Consider the following 26,698-nt stretch of genomic DNA (forward strand, 5'->3'; position numbering starts at 1 on the left):
CAGATAGCTTTTCTTTTTCTGAAAACTGCCTGTTCATATTTTTTGACTATTTATCAATTGGGGAATAGCTCTTACTTTTATAAATTGGACTCAGTTCCTTATATGTTGGAGAGATGAGACTTTTATCCAAGGAATTTGCCCCTAAAATTTTTTGATGTAACTTTGTTGCCTATGGTATCTTTTAGCAAAATGTGATTTTCCTGATTATCTCTTTTAGATCTATTTTTGCTCTTGCTTTATTGGAGATCATGATTGCTACCTCAACTTTTTTTTTTTATACTTCAGCTGAAGCAAAATAGATTCTGCTCTAGCCCTTTATTTTAACTGTGTGTTTATCTTTCTGTTTTAAATTTGTGTCTTGTAAACAACATATTGTTGGATTCTGGTTTCCAATCCATTCTGCTATCTACTTCCATTCTATGAGTTAGCTCATCCCATTCACATCCACTGTTATGATCATTGATTGTGCATTTCTCTCCATCCACTTTTCCTATTTATCCTTTTTATTCTGTTCCTCCTCAAAAGACTGTCTTGCTTCTGACTGCTGCCTCATATGATTCCCCCCCCCCCCACCTAATATCTCTTATTCCCTTTCCCTCTTATCTCTCTATTGGGTAAGATAGATTTATGTTCTCAACTGACTGACTGACTCTGTGTGTGTGTGTGTGTATGTGTATTTTTCCCTCTTTTGAACCAACCAATGAGATTGAGGCTCAAGCATTTCCCACCACCACTTTCCCCATCACTATAAAAAAGCTCTTCTTTGTGGACCTCCTTTATGTGAGGAAATTTGCCTCTCTCTATCTTTACCCTTCCACCAGTGCATCCCTCTTTCTTGCCTCTACATTATAGTTTTTTGGAGATCATCCCAACACAATCAACTCACACCCATGCCCTCTGTGCATTTTCTAACTGCCCTAATAATGATAAAATTCTTAGGAATTATATGTATCATCTTCCCATGTAGGATTGTAACTTCCACTTTAACTTTATTGAGTCCCTTATGATTATTCTTCCATGTTTACATTTTATGCTTCTTATAGGTCTTCTGTTTCATTGATTGTCTGTTTTCTCCCCTGAAGGATTATACTTAATTTTACTGGGTCGATTATTATTATTAGTTGGCATCCTAGCTCCCCTCTAGAATATCATTCCAGGCTCTCTGCTTCTTTAACATGGAAGCTCCTAGTTCTTGTGTGATCCTGACCATAGCTCCATGATGCTTGATTTTTTTTTGGTTGCTTGCAATATTTTCTCCTTAAAATGTGGGAGCTCTGAAATTTGCCTGTAATATTCCTGTGAGTTTTCATTTTGGAATCTCTTTCAGGAGGTTATCTGTGTATTCTTTCAATTTCTATTTTACCCTCTGGGTCTAAGATATCAGGACAGTTTCTCCTTGATAATTTCTTAAAATATGGTGTCTAAACTCCTTTTTTGTTCATGTCTTTCAGGTAGTCCAATAAGTCTTAAATCATCTCTCCTCAATCTATTTTCCAGGTTAGTTGTTTTTCTAATGAGATATTTCACATTTTCTTCTACTTTTTTCATTCTTTTGACTTTTTGAAGTCCCATGGAATCATTAGCTTTTACTTGTCCAATTCCAGTTTTTAAGGAATTATTTTCTTTAGTGAGCTTTTGTATTTCTTTTTCCATTTTGCTAATTCTGCTTTTTAAGGAGTTCTTTTCTTCAATGAAACTTTGCGCCTTTTTTAAAAAAACCAAGCTGTTAATTCTCTTTTCATAATTTTCTTTTATCTTTCCCGAGTTTTTCCTCTACCACTTTTAGCTCTTTCTTAAACTCTTCCAGGAATTCTTGGGCTTGGGTCCAATTAGCATTTTTCTTTGAGGCGTAGTTTGTATCGGTTTTCACACTGTTGACTTCTAAGTTTATTTCTTGCTCTTCCTTACCACCATTGTAGATTTTTATGGTAAAGTTCTTTTTTTGTTTGTTTGCTCACTTTTCCAGCTTATTTCTTGACTTTGAACTTTATGGTAAAGTTTGGCTTTGCTCACCATTGGGGAGTTGGTAGGGAGTGGGGAGGCAGTGTCTCAAGCTTCAGACTTTTCATGCTGCCATTTTCAGAGCTAGTTCTAGGAGTCTGCAAATTTTCAGTGCTTTCAAGGTGGTGGTATCCTGGGAGAGGTGTGGTCAGTGCTCTCCTGGCTTATGCTCTGGTCTTTGCCCAAGCAGGGTCCTTGCTCTCTTGCAGCAGCAACTGCTTCTCATGACCCCGGGACTGCGGTTAGGTCTGCTGTTCCCCTGCTGTTGCTTGCCTTCGTCTTGGTCCTAGAACTGTGACTAAACCCATGTCCTTTGTGACCAGCATTCTTCTTTGCTGTGGAACTGCAACCTAGAATCTTGTATGGGCAACAAAATTGTCAGTCAGCAGTAGCTGCACCCTGTGCCCGCAAAGGGTCCCCTTTAATCTCTTTCTGATCGGTTGTCTGACTCACTTGCTGCTCTGTCCTCAGGCTCCCAAAATTGCTGCTGCTTCTGTTGTGGCTGCCTTCAAGGCCTCCTGCTGGTGCTCCTCCTGAACTCTGGGTCTGTGCCCACTCCCATGTTACAGACCTCTCCGAGGGACCGTCTTCTGAGTTGTCTCAGTCTAGGAAGAGATCTTCTGACCTTTCGTTGGCCCTGTCATTCCAAAATTAGATTGAGGTGTTATTTTAAAGTTGTTTGTAGGAATGTTAGCTCAGGTGGGTCCTGGCCTGTACTCTACCCTTTTGGCTCCCCTATTCATGTTTTCATCTAAAAAATTCCTAACTCACCTGAACGATAATTTCATCCTTCAAAAAGTGGAGATTGTATTCAGTATCTGAAACTTACCAGTTCATTTTTGAGATTTGCCCCACAAGTTTTCTCTGGTTTATATCTCAGTCTCGGGAACTTCAGTATCTGACTCATTTTGCTTGCACGAAATGCTTTCCTATGAGCACTCAGGCTAATAAGGGCATTAAACAAAGAAAAGGTTTTATTTTTTCACCATTTAAAAAATTCATAAAGTAAAAAAAATATTCTCCCACTGCCTTCCAATAGGGACCTATATAGTCCTTCTGACTTACAGTAACATTTACCCTGTATAGCTCAAGATTCCCAACATATGTAGGCCAATAACCAGTTCTTCCTTACTGGTAAGTCTCAGATTCTGAAGGTGGGGCTTATGCAGAGTTTAGAAGGAAGTATTGGGGATACCCAGAGATAGCAGTGAAATAGGACAGCACTCCAGGCTGGGAGATGGAGTATACTTTGAGGAATGACAAGATGGCCAGTGTGTTTGACAGGAGTGTGCAGGAAGTGGAGTTTATAGAGGATTTGTCTAGTAAGACTGCAACGGCATATGGAAGCCAGAAATTGTGAAAAGCTTTAAAAGTCAGGTGGAGGAGTTTATATTTGATATCAGTGTGGTAACATTCTGACTAGAGTGAAATGGATGAATGAGAGAGATGCGGTGGGCATAGAAATAGCAAGGTTTGGCAACTAATTGGATAGGCAGGGTAAGAGAGAGTAAGGAGTTGAGGATAATGCCAAGGTTGGGAACCGGGAGAAATAGAGAGTTGTGGTTCCTTTCTTGGAAATAGAGAAGTTAGTAAGAGGGGTGAGTTTTAAAGGGAAAATAATCCATTTTTAGACATTGCCAATGTATAGATTGTGGATTTGTTTGGATTCATAGGGGATTTGGTTGGGAGTGATAGTGATAGAAATATATAAATATGTCTGTGCATGTACATATATAAATATGTCTACATATGTGTACATATACACATATAATATATACATACATAGATATATAGAAGGAAATAGGAGGCAGAGCCAAGATGATGGAGTAAAGGCAGGGACTTTCCTGAATTTTCCCCTAAAACCCTGCAAATACCTTTAAAAAATGACTCTAAACAAATTCTAGAGCAGCAGAACCCACAAAAAGATGGAGTAAAACAAACTTCCAACCCAAAACAACTTGGAAACTCACCAGGAAAGGTCTCTTGCATTGGGGTGAGAGAGGAGTACAGTCCAGAGTAGGCCACACCAGCACACACCCAGTCCCAGCAAACCTGAAACAATCTTCAGGGTGACTCAATCATTGGCAGCAATGGTGGTTTCCACACTTCTCAGCCCACATACGCCAAAGGCAACTTAGAAGGTCAGTGGGAAGGGTCTGTTGCACCTGGGTGAGAAAGGAGCGTAGTTAAGCACAGGCCACACCAACACAGCCCTGGCCATAGCAAACCAGGAACAGGTCTTGGGGAGTAACTAAATCAGCAGTGGCAGTAGCAGCAGCTGCTTCTGGAGTTCTCAGCCCACAAATGGTGAAGGGTTTGAACAAGTGGTCAGAAGGAGATTACAGCTAGCACTGAGGCAGGATTCTGTTGCTTTGTCTGTACTTGGATCTGCGTCATGTTTCTGGGTGGCAGTTGGTGGGACAAGGTGTAGCACTAGTATAGCAAAGTTTGTGGCCACATTGAAAGGGAACCTTCCTCACAGTTCCAGGGCAGAAAAGAGTGTTTGTGGTCATTAACAGATCAGAGCACAGGCCAGGGGAGTAGTAAACACCTCTCCTTAGATCATACCACCTTTGAAGAACTGAAAACTTACAGGTTCCTAGAAGTACCTCTGAAAACAGCTGCACAAAAGCCCTGAAGATTGGGACAGTGTGCCCTCCACCTTAGAAGCAGAGCCCTACTTTAATGAAGAGTTAAAAGTCTACCAGTAGGCTGGAAAAATGAGAAAACAATGAAAAAAAAAACAATTCTGACTATTGAAAGTTACCATGGTGACAAGAAAGATCAAAACACACGCTCAGAAGAAGACAACAAAATCAAAGCTCCTACATCCAAAGCCTCCAAGAAAAAGATGAATTGATCTCAGGCCATGGAAGAGGTCAAAAAGGATTTTGAAAATCAAGTAAGAGAGGCAGAGGAAAAATTGGGAAGAGATATGAGAATGACACAAGAAAATCATGAAAAATGAGTCAACAGCTTGGTAAAGGAGACACCAAAAATTACTGAAGAAAATAACACCTTAAAAAACAGACTAGGCCAAATGGTAAAAGAAGTCCAAAAAGCCAACGAGGAGAAGAATGCCTTTAAAAGCATAATTGGCCAAATGGAAAAGGAGGTCCAAAGCTCATCAAAGAAAGAAGTAAGACATATCAACATCAATTAGTGATAGGACAGTTCTGTGTTGTACAAGTGAGTAAGCCTAGGCCCTCCCACTTAATCCTACTCAGGCTACTTCTTCACAGCCACTCGCTCATTCTCTCTCTTCTGCAGGACTGGTTTTCCTATCAACTCATCTGTGAGAAACAAAGAAATGTCCAAGGCTTTATCTCCTAAAGCCAGCCATCTTGTCATAGCTTCCCCCAGCAAAGCTGTTGTTTCATTGTCATAGAAAGATCTGTGTCCCAGTTGATTTTTTGCACTGCAAAGTTATAAAAATGAACCAGTAATTCTCCTTCTATAACTCAAGTCTCCCAACCAGAAACAAAACAAAACAAAACACCTTTTGCTTGATTCACCCATAGAGTTTTATTCTTGAAGTCTGGCATTGATGATCTCATAGCTGATGGTGGTTTCTGTAGCTTTTTAGTCCTGTGTACCTCTACTTTCTTCATGCTCACTGTCAGTGCAAGAGAGAAGATGATGATTGAAAGGAGGTGTGGCCAGCCTGCTCTAGTTGACCAAGAAGGGGTTGCATCAAGGGGACATCTTATCAGCAAATAGAGTAAAAGAGGAGAGCAAGGGATAATATCAAAGTGTTCAGAGTTTTAGAAAAGGGAGCTCTTGGCAAATGGCTCCCCCTCCCTCCCTGCAGCTGTGTGTATGGCAAGGTCCTCAAGGAGTGTTGGTGGGAAGGGATCATATGGTAACGTTGAAGAGAGAAGGACAAGTGTGAAACAGCTGCTGTAGTGAGTGGAATAGAAAGTCAGGGCAGGGTAAAAGGATTGATTTTTCATCTTGTACCCCTGCTACACAGGCAGCTAAGTTGTTTAGTGTATTGAATGCTGGCCATGGAATCAAGAAGAAGAAAGACCTGAGTTCAAATGCAGCTTCAGACACTTACAAGCTGTGTGACCTTGGGCAAGTCACTTACTCTTTGCCTCAGTTTCCTCATCTGTAAAATGGGAATAATAATAACACCTACCTTGCAGGATTGTTATAAGGATCCAATGAGATATCTGCAAAGTGCTTAGCATAGCGCTTACACATAGTAAACACTTAATAAATGCTTGTTCCTTTCCTTTTCCCTAAATAGTAAACTTATTAGCCTCTACCATCAAATACAGACTTCTCTGTTTAGCCTTGAAAGCCCTACATGACTTGACCCCAACCTTTCTTTCCAGTTTCATTGGACATTACTTTCCCTGTGCTACCTTCTCCCTCTGCAACCCAGCAAACTGGCCTTCTCCCTGTTTCTTATGATGCATCATTCCAATCAGTGTATCTTTGCACTGGGCATCCCTCATGCGTGGAATACACTCTTTCCTCACCTCTGGCTCATGAAATCTCCCTCTTCCTTCTCGAAATACTTTACTTGAAGCCTTTCCTGATCCTTGCAACTGCTAGTGCCCTCCCTTGCTTCCTAACCAGCTTTTATCTACTTTGTATTTATTTGTATTTACATGTGTTCTTGTCTCTCCTCTTAAAAAGTAAGCTCCTTCAGGATGGGGTTTGTTTTATTCTTTGCGTTTTTGCCGCTGGAACTTATGCTTAATAACTGTTGATTTATTACTGTGGTGAGGGTCTAGTTGATAATAGACCATATACATTTGTCTGACCTATTGGGCTTTTTTGTGTGATTTCCTCCAGCTCTGTTCAGCATCATGTTAGTAGGAGCAGATAAGGATCGTAGGAATGGTCCTGGGTTGAGATTTGGCATTGCATGAGCATTGAAAGGACAGGGGACAGGGGATTCAAGACCGCATGATACTGTACAATTTGATTCATTTTAGAATGGAGATGGAGAAGGGGGGAAAAGCAGGGTCAATGAACTGGGTGAGCACTACAGAGAGTTAGAGATCAGGGAGAGGGTGAAGATTAGTTAAGGCATAAAGAGAGATGATTATGATCACATACAGGTAGTTCAGATTTTTTGAAATATTAAATAGATAGGAATTTTCTTTTCTCAAGTTATGATAAATAACTTCCTTTTTTTTTTTAAATTTAGGTGCTTCAGCATTCATTGTTGTAGGTGGAATTTGTTGTATGATACTATAAAGTTGTTCTAATCTCATTTTCTCCCTGTGCTATGCAATTTTTCAACAGCTTTTCAGTGAATAATAATTATCTTCCCCCATTATTTGAGACTCTTCTCAATTTTCCTTTCTAGCTAAAGGTCTCTTAGGGTGGAAGGCCAGATATGAGCATGATTTTATAACATGTTCTTGGAAAGGGAGCCCCTGGCCAATTCCTGTGCACTGCAGGAAACTCTATCTGTGGGTCTATCTCTGCCTATCTCTTCCTAACTCTCCATCTCCGTGTGTGTGTGTGTGTGTGTGTGTGTACTGATTGCTACATTATTAGATCTAGAGCAGGGCTGTCCAGTCTTAGGTTTTTATTGAAGCAATAGACAGTATATTTTGATTTGCCATTTTAGTGAGAGCTCTGAGGTAGCTCGGCTTCATTTACTAAAGCATTTATGTAACTTTCTATGCTTGTAGGCAGGCGCATAAATCGGGTTACATTTTGGATAGCCCTGATCTAGAATAAGAATTAAAGGAGAATATGTATGCCTCTTTTCTTCAAGTATGTAGCATATATTAGCCTCATGATAATGTGAGCTATATTTTTATCTACTTGATAAAAGGCTCTCACAAGTTAAAGGAGGTTTACAATGAGAGGAAGTTTGATCATTTTCTCCTATCCATTTCATTTCCCACATTTGAAGACAAAAGGAGTGATTATGTGATAACTCAGCTTCTCACAGAGGAGAAAAGGAGAAAGTCCACTCACAAGATTTACATGTCCTAATGAGATTTATTCAAGGATATGGTTTATGGCTGGCATAGGCCTTATCGGCTATAGGAGAGGATACTGCTACAGCCCTCTAGATTGGTGCTTGGATTGTCATGGTGGTGGGGCAGTCTCAAAGATGGCTTCCCCACTTTTCCTCTTTCAAAAAAAAACCAGGAAAATTCCCTTTTATATATAACATGTTTTAAGTGTATTTCCTCCTTTTGGGTGATTCCCAGAATGGTGATTGATGAAGAGCCAGGTGTGGTCTGCTACACCTCTTTACAATTCTACACTTTGGGAATTTTGCTGTAGTTGGTTGCTGCGTCTGAGAATATGGAATTGGAATGTTTCTTGCTCTAATTGAGGTTGGCTAAGAAAGGGGTATGTGGAGGATCTTATTTATTATCCCAGGTGTTATGAGGCTATTTGGGCCCAGGTGGACAGCTTCCTATGAATTTAGAATTGAGGAAATAACACAAAAGAAAGCTGGAAGCAGTTAAAACTACACAAATATAGTGATTAGTAAACAGTTATTGTGAACATGAATCTTCCTGTGGAGTTCTACTTCTAAATTGCCTAGCCAGTCCTGGGAGGATGGCCTTGGCTTTGTTCTCTCTAATGAGGATCAAAGGGCTTCTGATGGAGGTGTATTCAGCTTGCTCCTTGGGATTCTACAGATGAGTGATTTTGCAGGGCAGAGGGAATAAACTTCACTACATAAAGATCCTTACACAGGGAAAAAGGCTTTGATCAGTATTGTTGCTGTGCACAAATGTGTTGATGCACACGTGTTTTCAAGCAAGCAATATCACCTCATTTGCATTAGCAAATGTAGTTAAAAATTCACATGATAAGAAAGGTCATAGAAACTTTAAACCAGACACCAAGCAATGAATTCTAATAGTTGAGGGGACCTACAACAGCCGGTGCATATAGAGTACCCCCTGTGGCCTAGTTCTGTGCTCACTGCTTGCTATAGAATTAGAAAAGAGTTATTGCCCAAGATTTCTCACAGGAGTTTATTCATACTAGGCATGTTTCCTTTCAGCTTTGGCTTTATGAACTTCCTGTTTTTGATTATGGATGGAATTTTGGGGTTCTTACCCAGTTCTTTACCTAACCTGCCCCAAACTGAGTGGTAAAGTATTACCTGGTGAGCCCAGTAATCAAGTAATAGAACCTTGCCACAGAGGAGCAAAGTTTAAATGAGAGGTGGTAGAAATACTTAGTCACAACCCTTTAAGGGCAATGTATCCAGCTGAGAAAGCTTGTGTGCTGCTGTGTGGGTGATAGAGGTGGTAGAGGAGGTAGAGTTGGTAAAGGTATAGGGAAGTGAGGAGGAGGGGAGACAGGCTCTCAATCAGGGTCTGTGGATTAGTAGAAAGGCTGGTCATTGGTTGAAAATTTGTCAAGATTGACAGTTTTTCTTCATGTTGTAAGGTCTTCAGGTTGCTTTAGTTTGGTAAAGTAAAAAAAGTCTCGAAACCACTCACACTTAGTTTAAAGATCCCAAACAGTTATGGTTACATAAATTTTCCCCAAAGCCCTCTCTCCCAAAAGATACTGGAAGATTCAAGTTTTGTACTTTCTTTACTTTTTAAATGATAATTATATTGTAATATAATTAATAGGACATTAATTTCATTATTTATTAAAATTATTCTTAATATTTAATAAAAAGTAATATGAAAGCCTAAATTGGTGTGGCAATTCCTTTGTTTAAATGTAGTAGGCATGATAATATATATTCATAATTTTGGCCAGTTTGTTTAAGGACAAACTGGAGATTACTTTGACATCCTTTAGCTTCGTGGTAGCTGTAATTGGTCAAACTCAAATAGAAACAGACTGTTAAATGTACTTAAGCATCTTTGAGCATATTGACTTAGAAAACTACTTATTAACATTATCACTATTCTACTGTATTTTATTTATTTTGTCAAATATTTCCTAATTACATTTTAATCTGGTTTAGTCATACTTGTGTTGCATGTGTATTTGACATTTCTGCTTTAGCTCATCTTTGGGTAAGGAAATAATTGTTTTCATAGCTTTACCAAAAGTTAGCTTCTGTGACTTTGTAAACAGCATCTCTTCATCACACCTCAAATCTTTTCCACAGTCCTATGGCTTTTAAAGGAAAGTTTTTAGTGTTGGCCGCCACTAATGGAAAGCAGCCCTTAAATACTTTTGGTCTATGTATAAGACACTGGGTCTGGTACCAAAGCTTTACTTGTGAAAGAATGTAATATTTGTTAAGTTTTGGTATGTTGCTAGCCAACTGTCTCAGGGCATGATGGAGTTCTGAAACACCAGATAAACAAACCATTATTAAACATGCAAAGTGATTCACTTTTGGCTGGCTAGTAGTAAGTAGTACTTCATGTAATCTGAGTCTTGAGCTTTGGTCTTTCTTTTGGAGCCAGCTGGAAAGATGAAATATGTAGACCCCTCTGGTTAGGATAGTCTCAGCCCCTGCCTCCTTAATGTCTTTAACCACAACAATTCTCAGTAGTGCTTTTATTTTAGCTCACCAGATTTTTTATTGGATGCCATCATTATGTGAAATATTAGTCATTCATGGAGTCTTTGTCTCAGGCTCCCCATGTCTCAGAGCAAAGAAATTCTTCAGAAAGGGTAGGGGAGAATGTACAGTCAGAAATTACAAAAGGAACAAATTCGGAGAAACCTGAGAAAACTTGTAAGAACTGATTCAGAGTGAATTTAAAAGAACCAGGAGAACATTTTTTATTACTGCAGAATTCTAAAGGAAAACAACTGTGAAAAACTCAAGAATTAAAATAAACAAAACTAATTATGTCTCCAAAAGACTAATGATTAATTATGCTACCCACATCTTACAGGAAGGGTGTTGGAGTAGAAGTACAGAATGAGACATATATTTTTCAAGGGAAAGGAAAGAGAGGAGTGTTAAAAATATCTTTAAAATTGTGAACTTAAGTAAATTTACCCATTCCTCCTAAAGAAAATACCCTAAACATTAAATTTTAAGTATTTATGCCACTCTAAACTTTCTTTGGATCTCTCATGTGCATATTTTCAAATAGATCCAATTAATAAGTATATACCATTATGTTATTTTCATGTGCACAAATTTCCTCACATCTGCACAGACCCTATACTGCTCATTAAGAAAACAAAAAAACTTCTCTAATTATTACTTCGTCTTATCACCATGTTTTAGTTTGCTTATTGAGCCCTAGAATTGTTTTATAATTTTTCACCATAGAATCATAATTTTTTTTGGCAAATATAGTATAGGGAGAGAAACAGCATAGCAAAGTAGTTTAGAGAACCAACTTTACCCTCTGTATTGGTAAGATAGGGACTCAAGGCTCCATATTTGAAAAATTAACTGTGTGACCCTAGGCAAATGACTTAACCTCTTTGTATCTCAGACAACTCTATGTAACTGTGAGTTGCAGAGCATTTGCCAGTCAGCATCGATGGAGAGAATTTCCTCACTAGGGTGCCCTATGCCAAAGAAATCTCAGGTCCAGACCAAATGGCATACTTCTTTCACCTCACCTCTACTTCAGTGCCTCATTGTGTTGTGGGAGTGACCTTGGCTTCTCAGGAGCTATACCTGTGGAGCTACAAGCTTGGGTGGGTTGCATGAAATTAGAAATCAATCAGTAAACACCTACTGTGTACCACAAGCTGGGATTTCATATGCAAAAGGAAAGTCTTTGCCTCCTTGGAGTTTATGTTCTACTAGGGGGAATACAAAATGTTCATAGGCAGATATAAGCTATATACATGACCAGTGATGAGTGATTGCTGTCAACAACTGTGTGAATCAAGAAAAGCCTCTAAAGGAAGGTGGCATTTGTGCAGAAACTTGAATAGAGCTAGTGGTTCTAAGAGACAGGTGAAGAGAAAGAATTCCAGGCATGGAGATCAGCCTGCACAAAGACTCAGGCATGGGAGATGTAGTATCATATGCAGTGAAAAGTCAGTAGGTCAGTTGAGGGAAGGAAAGAGGGAGAGGGGAGAGAGAGAGAGCGAGAGAGCGAGCAAGCTTTGGCTTTAAATGCCAAACAGAGGAGTTTGTGTTTGATAGTCTACCAGGGTTGGGGAACCTGTGGCCTCAAGGCCACATGTGGCCCTATAGGTCCTCAACCACGACCCTTTGACTGAATCCAAACCTCACAGAAAAATTGTGGCCTTGAGGACACATGTTCCACACCCCTGTCACAGTGGTGAACCGTTGAAGCTTCTTGAACTTGGAGAGTGTTATAGTCAGACTGATAAGGTAATATTAATTTGGCATATCCCTGGAGGGTACTTAGAAAGGACACCAGAAGCAAGAAGAGCAGTTAGGAGACCTCTTTGGTCGATCTAATGATCAACTCTCTTGGCCAAGTTTGATATTGCTAAAAAAGGAAAGTTTCCAAAAGAATGGAAAGATCTACTTTTATTCAAAAAAGGCAACTGCAAAGACATTAGCTGTCCTATATACTTTTTTTCTTATCTACATAGGATATTTGACATATACATAAGTATTAAGTATATATTATGAAAATATAAGATATAAGAAAGTAGGCTTTTACAAATTATATTCTGCAGTATCTTCTTTATAGTCATTATAGACTTAAAAGTGTAGGGAATACTAAATCCTGCTGTGTTTATTGCTGATTATAAAAAAAAAAATTGACTCAGTAGAACAAAATGAAGGCTTAGAGTCCCCACCTCCAGCACAGTTTTTCCTTTATATACATTAAGATTACATAAGATTCTTTGATAGACGTGATAGTGCTATAGAAATAATGTTTTAATGATTCTTTGATTATAATCATCAAAGTACAAATCAGAGTTCCTCAAAGATTTTTTTCCTTGTTATGCAAACATGCCTTGTGTAGAGACAAACCCTTTAGTACCTGGCTTCTTTCAAGTCTCAGAAACATTGCATGGTGTCCTTGATCACATCCAGAGCCATGTCAAAGTAATTGGCCTGACCATACATAGAGAAAAAGCCAAATGGGTGAAGAAATTCTTGTTCGTCTAATTGCATGTTGTAGTGCATCCCCATATCTGTCTGAGAGAGGCACTGGATCTGGGCCCAGAATTGGAGAGGAGATACTCTGAATGGTATTTGGAAAATTGTACAGTGTTTCTGGTGATTCCAAGTTTGCTTTCACCAAAAACCGATTTTTTAAGTAGCAGTATTCTCTAGTGACTCTATGTGATTATAATCAAGGGACACCATATTATTTTTTAAAAGCTATCCCAAATATTTAATAAGAGTTCTCTGTAAGGCATTTAGAGCACCAGTTTGTGAGGATAAACTCCATTGGAGAAAGAGAATGCGGAATGCATGTAGACAGGGAGCTGAGGAATTTTCTTGATTTGGGGCAGCGTGTGAGAGTTCACTGTTTTCCAACCAACCTTGTGCTGCTTGGTAATCTCGTATTTCTCTGTTTCTGTGTAAAAAACCTCTCCTTGGTGCCTAGGTTTACAGATCTCTTCTTCTTGAAGTAAGCATCAGTAAAATGATTTGAGATATTTACACCTGAAAGGTAACCCTGGTAGAGGTGGCAATGACAAATTACTGATAGGTCCTTCTCAGGGGAACACAGTTGATGGTCAGAGGTCCAGTCATCAGTAGCAAGCCACTAGCCAGCTGCTTCAGAAAAACCACTTGCTTGCCCCTGTGGTGGCCAGTGAGCATGATCAGAACAGTGCCTGGGGTGATGCTAGCTTGAAATCTCCTCACTTGCTGGCTGAAGGGCTTTTTGCCATGACTTAGCAGCTTTCTAGACGCATCCTCAGCAGGGTAATACCGAGGCATTTTGCGAATCTTTACCACTTGGGTTCCTCCATTTTTATCACTACCAACTGGCTTTGAGATAGTAGCAGGCACCTTCTCTTTCTTTTTCCTTTCAATCCGGGTTTTTGGTGCAGTGTATTTCCGCTTGTACATGGCCCTCCTGGAATACCTTGCAGACCTGGAGTATCTACTGTTCCCTCGGGCCAGGACTGGGTTCCTACTGCAGTGCTTTTGAGGCTTGTTCACCATCTTTTCAGCCACATCTTACTTTTTCTTCTCCTTTTTGATCTTCTTTTCCTTTGGTTCGTTTGAGGGCTTTTCGTTTGTCATCTTGAGAGAAAGGAAAAATATACTTTTTAAAGAATCAAAATCATAGGTGACTCAGAGTTCAGTGGAAAGAAGCTTGGAAGACTTAAGTAGGTGGCAGTGTTTTATCCATGATGATTTGTTTGCAAAATATATAAAGAACTGTTAAATCTAGGAAATGCGCAATCAGAAAAGGAGGATGGGTTAGTTGTGTAGCAGGAGCCCCCACTAGGGAAATGGATGGAAAGCCTAAGTAATAGTAACAAAATGTTTTTTAAAAACACCTAAAGGAATGCCTAAAACATATTGAGTATATCCTCTATGGATGATGTGGAAAAATAAAATCTTAGAGGATTAGAAGTTGTGAATGTGATTAGCACCTTTGAAAGAAGTACACACTGTTGCCATCACAGCCCATGTGAGTATCTGGCATAGTACAATAAACATTGGACTAGTAATAATAATAGCTGACATATAGTGCTTACATTGTACCAGGCAATGTGCTAAACACTTCACAACTATTATCTCATTTAATCCTCACTACAACCCTGGGAGGAGAGTGCTTTTATTTTCACCATTTTACAGATGAGGAAACTGCAGGGAAACAAAGGTTAAGTAACTTGCCTAGGGTCACACACCTAGTAAGTGTTTTGGGACTGCATTTCAACTCAGATCTTCCTGATTCCAGACCCAAAGCACTGTACCACCTAGAAAATCAGGGATCTATCAAATCTTGGCTTTGCCACTATTTTTAGTCTTGTGACGGAACAAGTCAGTTTACCTCTGGCTTTAATTTTCTTCACCTACAAAATGAAGGAGTTGGTTTAGATGAGCTGAGCCTAGATTCACAGATTTAGAGCTGGAGGAGACCTTAGAGGTCATCAGTATTCTTATTTTGCCAGCTGAGGCCCAGAGAGGAGATGTTAACTTTTCCAAGGTCATAATAAATAAATAATAAAGAGCAGAGCTGAGATTTGAACTCAGGGTTTCTGACTCTGGTGTGCTGCTCTTTTAAAAAAGTAAATATATATGTGAAGTCATGTAAAACATAATTACACATTATCCATATTTGGAAAAAAAAACAATAAAAAAAAGAACTGGAGGCGAGTCCTTTGGAGTTTTATGGATTACTGTATTGATCAGACTTACTAAATCTTTCACAGTTGATTTTCTTTAACAACAATGCTTTTACTGTATAAATTGTTCTCCTGACTTCACTTCGCATTAGTTCATAAAAGCCTTCCAGGTTTTTCTGAAATCATCTCTTTTGTTCTTACATCACAGTATTATATTCTCATACCATAGCTTTTTCAGCCGTTCCCTAATTGATTGGCACCCCCTCCTTTCTGATTCTTTGTCTCTACAAAAAGAGCTGCTATAAATATTTTTGTCCTTTTGGGTCCTTTTCCTTTCTCTTTGATCTCCTTGGGGTGTGGACTTTGTAATGGTATTGTTGGGTCCAAGGATATGCACAGTTTATAGCCCTTTGGTCATTATTCCAAAGTGTTTTGCAGTATGGTTGGACCAGTTCATAGCTCCACCAGTAGTGCATTAGTGTCACCATTTTCCCACATCCCTTCTAGCATTTGCCATTTTCCTTTTCTGTCATCTTAGCCAATCTGATGACTGGTGACGGTTGGGACCTCAGAATTATATTAATTTGTATTTATCTAATCAATAGTGATTTAGGATGTTTTTTCATATGACTGTTGATAACTTTGATTTTTTTCCTCCGAAAACTGCTTTTTTCATATCCTTTGACCATTTATCAATTGGGGAATAGCTTTCATTTTTATAAATTTGGCCTGGTTCTCTAACTATTTGAGAAACAAGACCTTTATCAGAGAAACAATATACATTTTTTTTTCTCCCAGTTTTCTCCTTTTCTTCTCATTTTGGCTGCATTGGTTTCCTTTTCTTTCTACTAAATGATGCTGCTTAGCTGTGCCAGTGTATTTCTTGCTCAGATACGTGGTAAGGAGCTGGGAAATTTCTGAATACAGGTACAATGATGGAATATGGACGAAAAAAAATCATAGTGACTGACATTTATTACATCACTTAAAGGTTTACAAAGCACTTGTATATTCATTTTTTCCTCACTATGCTGTACTTTTTATCCTAATTTTATTTTTAGCCTAATTTTACGGTTGAGGAAAGTGAGCTTGAATGATTTGCTCAATTGCATGGGCCAGATTTGGAGAGGCTTATCACTGAAAAGTTGGTGATGAGGTTTTTTGGACCTAACTTCATGAACCTGTCTACTAAGATGGTTGGAGAGTTTTTGGTCTTTGGTCACTTAGAGAATACTTGCTACAGTAAAGTCATGGATGCTTTCAGGTGTTAAAGTAAGGACATCTTAAAGGTGGTTTAAATTTCTGATTAGAAATATGCCTTGGGGAATCTCATCTTATTTTTTTCTTATTATAACTGATTGCCTCCTTTGATTCCTTTTCTCTCATAGAAAAATTGAATATTGACCATCTATTCGGTGCAAGGTGATGTAAAGATAAAAAATTGTGAAGTCTTTGTCCCATAGAAACTTTGGTAACTATCTCTGTTTTGCTAATGCTTGAGGACCTCATTAGCAGCTTTGTTTCATACCTTCCTTCAAAACTGTAAATTGTAGTAGTCCCAAGGGTTATCTTGTTGTAATTGTAATTTTTCCACTCCAAGTCAAATGAGCTCTGAAAGTTATAGGTGCCATATAAAGTACCAAGTATAATAATAGATTATCTTGTGGTTGTTTTAAGGCTCTATTGATATGGTGCACCTCACATGATGTTTTACACAAAAGGAGAGCAGGTTCTGGCTGTCGTTGTATAAGTACTTAAAGTAAGTGTGAATTTAGATGATCCTCCTATGATAATAGTAATAGCAGCTAGCATTTATATATCTCTTTAAGATGTGCAAATCACATTACATATAATCTCATTCTCATAAGAACTCTGGGAGGGAGTAGGTAATGTCTCCATTTGACAGAGGAGGAAACTGAGGCAAACAAGTGATTTCCCCAAGGTTATATGGCTACTAAGCATCTAAGGCTGTTTGAACTCAGGTCTTTCTGACATTAGGTCCAGTACTCTTCATGCTGTGTCATCTAGCTGCCTATAAAGAGGTAAAACATAAATAAGTTGAAGAATTAGGACAATGAAATGTATTTTATCCTTAGCAAAAAACATTGATCACTGAGTACATATACAGTGTTTTATTATGTGCTCTTGGAAGGATAAACACAGATAAAGCCTTTGGGTATGATTTTGTAATCTGCTTGGACACATAAAAGAAGTGAGTAAACACTAATCACCCTGCCAGAAAGTGTAAACAAAGTATAAACTTAGTGCAGAAATGCTGAGGGGAATTTTTAAGGAATGGTCAGAATTTGGGGAGCTAGCTTCCTGGAAGAAATGAGTTGAGATGAATTTTGAATATTAGACATAGATGAGAAGAGAGTCTCTAATTCCCTCATATTCAAGTATAGTCTGTATGACCACTTGTTGAGAATACTGTAAAAGGGATTCTTAGATGTGAATAGGTTGGATTAGATGGTTCTGAGGTCCTTTCCAGCTCTTAAATTCTCTAATGTATAAAGAAGCCTGCATGGATAAATTTAGTGTAAAGGGATAAGTAGATGAATTTGGCTGGATAAGAGTCTAAAAGGTAGAGTCATTAAAAAAAATGTACTTGATGAGATAGATTGGTGGTGAGGAAAATGAATTTCAAATGAAAACTAAGTCAGAGAGCTGGGATTTGATGCAATATACGCTAGGGAACCTCTATTGTTTCTTTGGCAGGAAGTAATGTGAGCAAATGGCGTTGGAGCAGAGCAGATATTCTATCTCCTATCTATGCTTAAAATGGCTTGAATGGTTGAGGTTACCAGAAATATCAGAGGTGGTATTTTATAGTGGGAAAAATGTATTTTGGTTACCCAACCATGGTTCAAAAGCATTAGTGGTTCATTAACAAGTTATTTTTGCTACATAAGGCAGAAAAGTGGAATAAACTTGAAAGATTTACAATAGACTCCAGCACATAAAGGTTACTCTGGTTCAACCTGAGTTCACTTTAATTCAGCAAATGTTGAGCACAAAAGAATAGGTAGAAATTGACTAATGACATATACTATAATATATAAATATGATGATAGGAGGTCCTAGATTGCAGTGTTCACTTTAAATTAGGAGAGGAAGGAATAAGCTAATGGTGAAATCATTCTGGGTTCCACATGCTTTTTTTTTTTTTTGGTCAGTTACTATCCAAGGTCACTCACCATCTAAGGGAAATAAAGCGTTTGTCATTTTAGTGGTGCAACTTTGGGACCAAAGCCCAACTTAAAACTATTCACCTTTATGACAACTTTAATATGGCAAAAAATGAATGAAAAAGCATTTTCAAGCATTGTGCTAAGCATTAAAGATATAAATACAGAGGTCAAATAGGCTCTACCCTCAAGGAGCACTTTCATGCTTATAGAGAGAGACAACTCATCGGGACCTGTGGCCAGGAAGGGATTGTTTTGGTTTTTGAAATTACTGCAGTGATAAGGGGAGTCAGCTGACATACTCTTTCTCATACCAATGGAAATATTAGATTGATTAGACACCAGCAGTATGACCCAGCACAAGTCACTTAACCTTCGTCTGCCTCAGTGTCTTCATCTGTAAATGAAAATAATAATAGTAACTATATCCCAAGGCTTTTGTGAGGATAAAATGAGATATTTTTAAAGTGCTTTGTAAACTTTAAAGCACTATGAAAATACTAGCTGTTGTCATTACTATTTCAGCTAGAAAGGGATTCAGGAAGGGCAGAAAGCGAAAAGATTAACAGGGTCAAATGTGAAGATATACTGGTTATGTTACATGTGCACTAGTCAGAGCATTGCAGGCCCATGAAGGGAGTTCCAAAGATAAGAGGCTTAAATGATTTCAAATGCTTCAGGGTATGTGGACTAGGTGCAGCCACAGGACAGGTTGTAAGGTATGGGAGTAGAGGGGTTGGGGGAAGGTAAAGTAAGATGACAGTTTTGGTGAATATATACAATATGCCATTCGTCATCAGCCATTCAGAATAAAGCTAATTTATTACAATGTTATGAATTGTCATACTACAAAATGTTTGTATATGGGGAGAGGGAAAAGTAGAGGGGGAGGAAAGGGGATGGAGAGAGAGGATGGAGAGGGGAGGAGAGAGGGGTGGGGACAGAGAGGGAGAGAGAGAGAGATTATTAAAGGTGGAAATTTTTGTAACTTAGACTTATTTTAATTTTCAGCCTGTTTCTCCTTGAGACTAACACATTTCTAAGTAAAGTTGGTTCTTTGTGGAAACTCAGTTTTTAATTTCAGATTGAATATGCTGTTTCCACAATTACTGGAAACCTGATCTGGTGGATCAGTCTCTGCCTCTTTAGCAAGTCCCTAAGGCCCTGTTTGGATAAATTTCTCCAGTGACTCTGCTCTCTTAATGGTTAGTCTCATGTGTTTCTATAGTACCTTACTTGTTAAGAAGAACTTTAAATTATTTTATTTGATCTTCATAACCACCATGTGGATTAGGTAGTATAAATACTATTCTCATGTCATAGATCAAGTAGGTGAAAGCCATGAGATGCAGTTTAAGTAGCTGGCTCAGTATCTTATAAGGGCAGAATTGAGCTCACAACTTCTGAATCCACACTCAGTGTAGGGTTGTTCTCCCCCTGCCCCCAATTTTGTCACATTGCCTTTTGTTTATCTTTGGTTTGTCTTCTTTTATTCCTGGGTCAAATAAGTGCATTCTTTTTTTTTTCCTATCATTTCTTAACCATCCCTAATTCCAAGTTTCCTTCAATCACCAACCAATTTGACCCCCAACCATTCAGAATTTAGCATCTTTAAAAACCACATTTCAACAGTCCCTTAAGATTATTCTTTCTGGTGAAGAAAGGTCTTCATCTTAGCTGGTGGTTCAGAAATGATATATGTTGCTTGTTAACAGCAGACTTCATCTCAGGAACCCAGATTTTCTATAATGTTCTGTGTGCCTTAATACAGGAATAGGGATCAAAAAGAATATGTATTAAGTATCAGCAGAATCCTTGTCTTCCAAAGAGTACTTTGGTGGATCCCTTATTCACCAGTTTAGATGCTCATTATTACAGATTGTACCCATTCCAAACGTTTTCCTAATTTGTGAGGTTTATATTTACTTCCTCTGGAGATGATCTGTCCCTAGGCACTGAAGGCCTTCTTTTATTCTTTAAATGTTTTGGTGATATTAGTTTATCACTTGGGCTGTTGATTGTCATTCTCTTGAGTTTACCTCCCCTTTTCCTGTGCTATCTACTGTCAATAATATTTTGCATTACTTTAGTTATAATCGGTAATGCTTTGCAGCGTATCCCACTTTGTAAAGTTCCTCTCAGCATGGTGTTGAAAATTCATGGTCATAGAGTGTCTGTGGGACAATTTTGTTATTAAAGAGATGGGATTTTGCAACATTTTTTCATTGTGATCTTCCCCAGCTGTATCACTTACCCATGTTAGATGAGTTTGTGCTGCCTCTCACTTTGTTGAGGCTGGGGAAGGTGCATTTTATATCCCTCTTATGATGTTCCATTAGGAATGGCTAGACTTACTGCTTGGATTTTTGCTATTGCGGAGGAGGAAATGTCAAAGAGGTGCCTGGTTAGATGGAAGATGATGAATCCAACTTTTATATTCTGTATAAAGTTTCAGGTGTAAACAGAACATTCAAGTGAGGATGTCTATAGGTAGTTAAAAATACAGGAGATAGGTTGGTTCTTTGGCACTTAGAACTTTTGCAGATTTTTTTTCCTTCTTCAAAGCACTATTAAACTAAAATGTCAAAGACCCAAATTATCATATCTTTATTTCACTTCTTAGTTATTTTCCTACTATTGTTAATAGAGTAATATAAACCTAGTTTTGCCTCTATAGAGTATATTGAAATAATAGATTTTCTAAAGCAATATTATATAATCAAGGCAAGTATTTATAGCGATGCTAAATAATAACCTGAGTTTTTTTGTTCCTATTAATATTCAAATTAATCTGGCATATCTGTTTTTTTTTTTGTCGTAGGTCCATTTTCCTGACACTGAAAGAGCAGAATGGCTAAATAAGGTAAGACTGAAGTCTTCCTATCTTCCATAAGAATTAGAACATGAGATGCTGCACTTTCCTGTTTGAGATTCTAAAGTTTATGGCATTAAAAATTATGTAGCAGAATCAGTTTTTTATTTTTTTCTTTGTTATAGCTAACTAGAACTCAGTCATTTTGGGTTACTTGCCATATCTTGGGAAGAAATGTCCTTTAATTGTGACTAAAGAAAAGCCTAAGGGAATATTGCAAGCATACTTTCTGTTTGTCTGATCGATCTCCTGCTTTATTGTTTTGTTTAAATTTTTTTTACTCTAATACTAACTATACTCATTGAAACAAGAATTTTCCTATATGTGTATGTGTGTATGTATGTATTTATATACACACCATAGAACAGAAAAAGTTGGTAGATACAAATTTCTTCTTCTTAAATATAGAGTAAATTCAGTGTATCACTTTTAAAGCTCTCTTTCTCATTTATGATTTTTCTGGCATATCTATTGTTTTTTTCTGTGGGTTTTAAAAAATACTTCAGTGACCCTCTTTTCTTTTTTGGGGTCAACACTATCCTTATCCTCCCCCCGCCCCCTCCATCCTACTTCCGTACATTTAAAAAAAGAAAAACAAAACCAAAACAATCTCACTAAGTTACCATGCAGGCCATGTCTGGAAATGTGTGTCTCATACTGCAACTTGAGTCCATAACCTGTCTGTCGGGCAGCGAGCTACATGCATCATCATCACTGATTATCTGGAGTCGTGCTGGTCATTGAATTGATCATAGTTCTTTGAGGTTTCAAAGTTATTTTTTATGTTGTTACTGTTATTGTTTAAATTGTTCTCCTAGTTCTGTTCACTTCATAATGCATAGGGTCATACAAATCTTCTCAGATTTCTTTGAAAGTTTACCATTTGTTATTTTTTACAGTAGAGTAGTATTCTATTATATTCATATACTATAACTTGTTTAGCCATTTTCTCCTTGATGGGCACACCCTTAGTTTTCAGTTCTTTGCCACTACAAAAAAAGTGTATCATAATTATTTTTGTACATGTGGGTCTATTTTTTTCTTTCTTTGATCTCTTTGGGTTATGACCTTAGTATGTGGTATTGCTGAGTCAAAGGGTATGCACATTTTAGTAAATCTTTGTGCATTGTTCCAAATTGCTTTTTAGAATACCTGGGTCAGTTCACAGCAAATATACTGTACTTTGACTTTATGCGACTGATTCTTCACAGTAATGGCCATACTAATGCATGGTAATCCCTGGATCTTCTTTTCTTTTTGGTTTATGCGAAAGGACAATCAAAACTCAAAACAAAAGCATGTCTCAGGCTATGCCTTTTACTACATATTCATCTATATGCCCTAAACCTTCTACATCTCTAATAGTTTATAGTGAAAATTGATATTAAATGATTACCCAAAAGCATATTGAGTGTTCCTTAGTCATAAAAATAGTTATGTTTGTTTTGTAACGAGGGAAAGTAGATTAAAATGAAAAAGTTTAGCAAAAGAGTTATCTAACCCTGAGTTAAATTTAATTCAGATATTAAATATCTATGATGAATATGAGAGAACCAGAAAACTCATTTAACTAGAACACTTCCTGCCTGGAACATTCTGGTTTATTATAGTTGTACTGAGTAGTAGCCAGAATCCTTTAATATCCTCCCCCCACCCCCCAATCATCTGAAGTACAGCAAACTCTCTGGATATGAAATGTACAGGCAGTATCTAAAAATAAATCTAGTTGAAGGTACATTATTCTCAATGATTTAAACAGGTTGTGTTTTTGTAAACTTTTTTTTTTAACATATTCTTATTTTTCCTTCCTAGACTGTAAAGCACATGTGGCCTTTTATTTGCCAGTTTATAGAGAAATTGTTTCGAGAAACAATAGAACCAGCCGTGCGGGGAGCAAATGCTCACCTCAGTACCTTCAGTTTCACAAAGATTGATATGGGTCATCAGGTCAGTGTTTTTTGAGTTATTCTTTTGTCTTTGGTAGGCATATAGAGAAAGATATATGTGACGTAATAAAGTTGATGTTGAGCTACTTAGCTGTAGGGAACTTCGTTATCTAAAACACTTTTAAGATTGTTTTCCTGTTTGATCACCACAACTACTCTCCGAGTTTAAGGACTGTAGGCATTATTATTCCCATTTTACAGATGAGAGAACTGATATTTGCTCACTGATATTCCTTACTTGTTCTACTTTGTCATTAGAGTAAGCCCCTAGCAAAACTGTGATGTAAGGGCAGTTTGTCTTCAATCGAAAGATGAAAATTTCCTTTTTTATTCTTCTTCTCTCATGTCAAAGTGCTTTCCCCCTTCTCCTTCTGTATTGTCATGCTACTCAGGATCTAACATTTTCGCATTCTGCCTAGCTTTGTCTTCTTCCAGTAGTATTTTTTGTGTCAAAAAAATCTCTCAACCTCTCATACCTCCCCCACATCACTCTCCACTCTTCTAGGCTTACTTTTACTGTGACTCATTTTTTTTTAAATAGCTTTTAGAGAAATTGGAATATGTCCAGTTAGAAATATTGGAATACTGATTTAAAAGGAATTCACATTTATGTTAGATAATCAGCTTTATGCAGTATTTCTTGGGGATATTTACATTTTAACAAAATATTTATTAAAAACTTATCCCAAGGGATGGCTCTCTCTAATGTTAGAGTTTCAAGCAACAACAATAAGTAGGATGAAGGAACTGTTACATAGTATGTCCTCAGAACCAAATCATGTTAACAACCACTTACTCCAGCTCTATATCATGCTGACATAGAGAGCTATATTTTAACTATTCCTTCTAAGGAATATTTTGATCCAGATTTGCATAATTGTCAATTAGATGATCTTTTGTGTATGAAATTTTAGTATTCCTACCTTGCATACATGCTTTCAAATTTCGTGTAACATATAGCTATAATTCTCATTGTTTTAATTGTAATCAATTGATCTACCTTTAACAGAATGAGATATACAAAGTATATGTTAGCATTTTATTTTTGATCTTTCAGTAGAATAAGATTCATGGGTTCTTAGAGCTAGGAAGAGTCATACTTCATTTTGTATGTGAGAAAATTCTGGTCCAGAGAGGTTGAAGACAAGGCTCACAGGGGCCAGTATTTTACGGAGGACTGCTAGGCCTATTCTCTTTTCACTCTGCTACAGAGGCCTTGGAACAGATGTTAAAAAAAGGCAATTGTATGTGGTTAGTCTGTTAAGTTTGCCTACAAATAACTGTTTTTAAGAGATTCTAAAAGCGAAAGTTGTGGGCAATAGCTGGAAGGAACATATAATGATAGTAGCAGTAGTAACAGCTAACATCTACATAGCACTTAATATGTGCCAGGTACCATAATGAGCACTTTTTACTACTGTTACTTTTTCCTTACAGCAGTCTTGGGAGGCAGGTGCTCTTTATTATCCCCATTTTACAGATGAGGAAACTGAGGCAGGTGGCAGTCAAGTGATTTGCCTAGGGTTGCACAGCTAGTAAGTGTTTGAGGTTAGATTTGAACTTCAGTCTCCCTCACTGCAGGCCATGCACTCTGACCACTGTGCCACTTTGCTGCCCCTTGACAGCATGTTATTTTTCAAGTAGTTTACCACCTTTTACTAGAGTCTAAATCTGATTCCAATGTGGAAGTGACTCTGGATTCTTGAAGACCATGCTCTTGGTCTACAAGGTCTTACAAGGAAGAGACTTTCAGTATGAGCCCATGGATGATGTGTGACTTTGTCTCTATAATCCGAGACCCATCCCAGTAGAAATCACAGAGGTTCGTTGCTAAAAGGTTGACCATCAGATGATTCTTTTTCATTCTACCTGCTAAGGTCTGAAGGGATTGTGATTGGCAGCTCTAGTGGAGGGAGTATCTACACTGATGAAGTCACAGTTCCTTGAAGTTCTGAAATGTTGTCAAGGCTTGGAATGATAGGGAAGCATTTGGGTGGGAGAAGGTAGATCTTAAGATACTGTCAGTCTGTTTTCTGGATCTCATTGTAAGTAATGGATGCATACTCATTTTGACAATCTTAAAACAGAGATGTTGATTCCAGAAACAGTTTATAGATTCAGCCCGAATCCTAAGTTGTGTGGGGACTGAGGGTAGATGACCTCCTACTCACAATATGCTAATAATCGTTTAAACGTAGAGCATCAAAAGAAGTTTTCTTTTTTTTTCATGGTAGTGTTCATTTATGAAAGGAAAATTACTGAATTGCATGTTTATGCAAACCTTCTCCCTCTGGTATCTATTTTTTTTTAATCTAACATACTTAAATAAGAACATCTGTGAAAGAGTGGTACAGAGAGGAAAAGCTAAAAATATAATAAAGTACTAGGATTTGGTCTCTGAGAAATTCTGAAATCTTACTTGTTTCAGCCCCTGAGGATTAATGGTGTTAAAGTATACACTGAAAATGTGGACAAACGGCAGATTATTTTGGACCTTCAGATCAGGTAATTATTGCTCTGTCCTGTCATTAACTTAGGAGTTAGCCTGACCAGAAAGAGGGAAGATGTACCCATCCAGCTTCTTACCCACTAACCAATATAATGCTACCACTTGAACTTCTTCCTTGGTTTTGTGACCTTGTGAATGTGGGCTTTTCTTCCATGGGTGCAGATCCGAATCCAACCGTGCTTCATTACTCTCTGCAGTTCTTGCCTATGGTCTGACATTCATCTTCCCAGAAGGATCAACCCAATGTATTAGAGTTCTTCCTCCAGGCTTTAAAAAAAATATTTATTGGTTACCACTGCAACATGTAGGCTGTCTGTTATCTTGTTGCATGACTGGCTGACATCATACTTTTTCTGAACAGTGTTCTTCATGCAACTTTTTGCAACTATGTCATCATTTGAAATATGCTACAGCCTACTTATATACACCACATTTTCTACTCCTTTTGGGTCATCTGCAGCATCGATGTGGTAGAAAATTTAAGTTAAAAAGATAAAATTTTGTGCTGTAGAGCCACTTGAAATATTCAAAGCACTGTATAGTTATTTAGGTGTAATCCAGCTTGTTCTCTTTCTGCTCTTCAGTTCTTGGTCTAATTCATTGTTCTTCTCTTTTACGCAATTTTCAACTTTCTAGATGATGACTATTGATAAAATGATTATATCTCTTTATTTTATTTTAATTAATTTTTTTTTTTACTGTGACCTGATTTCTTTTTGTCCTGGTTTAATTTCATTTGAGCCCCAGACCTCTGAATATATAATAATTTGTCTGGTTACAGAAGATTATTGTTAATTGCTCTTCTTTTAAATAATCTATTTTCCTCTTTTAGTTTTGTGGGAAATTGTGAGATTGATTTGGAGATCAAGCGATACTTCTGTAGAGCTGGAGTGAAAAGTATACAGGTAAGTTCTTTTCTAAAAATTTAAATGTTCAATATATAGTATATCAAAGATAGAACATGTTTTTTTCATTATGTCATACTTCCTTTGAAAGATTTTTTGTTTACAAGTTGTGGACTGTGGCACAACCCATTATGTGTCATTTTGGAGAAGCT

The 26,698-nt window shown here is 37.7% G+C and overlaps 1 protein-coding gene across 3 annotated transcripts in view; it reads left to right on the forward strand.

Moving 5' to 3' along the window:
• ESYT2 (extended synaptotagmin 2) overlaps positions 1 to 26,698 on the forward strand; it is a 120,991-nt gene that overhangs the window by 34,437 nt on the left and 59,856 nt on the right. For all 3 annotated transcript variants that reach the window (XM_036759117.1, XM_036759115.1, XM_036759116.1), the window contains exons 2-5: positions 21,136 to 21,177; positions 22,999 to 23,133; positions 25,561 to 25,637; positions 26,474 to 26,546. In XM_036759117.1, coding sequence (XP_036615012.1) covers positions 21,136 to 21,177; positions 22,999 to 23,133; positions 25,561 to 25,637; positions 26,474 to 26,546 — 327 coding nt within the window. The remainder of the gene's footprint in view (positions 1 to 21,135; positions 21,178 to 22,998; positions 23,134 to 25,560; positions 25,638 to 26,473; positions 26,547 to 26,698) is intronic.

Source organism: Trichosurus vulpecula, chromosome 5 (assembly GCF_011100635.1).
Source record: "Trichosurus vulpecula isolate mTriVul1 chromosome 5, mTriVul1.pri, whole genome shotgun sequence".
Taxonomy (NCBI): domain Eukaryota; kingdom Metazoa; phylum Chordata; class Mammalia; order Diprotodontia; family Phalangeridae; genus Trichosurus; species Trichosurus vulpecula.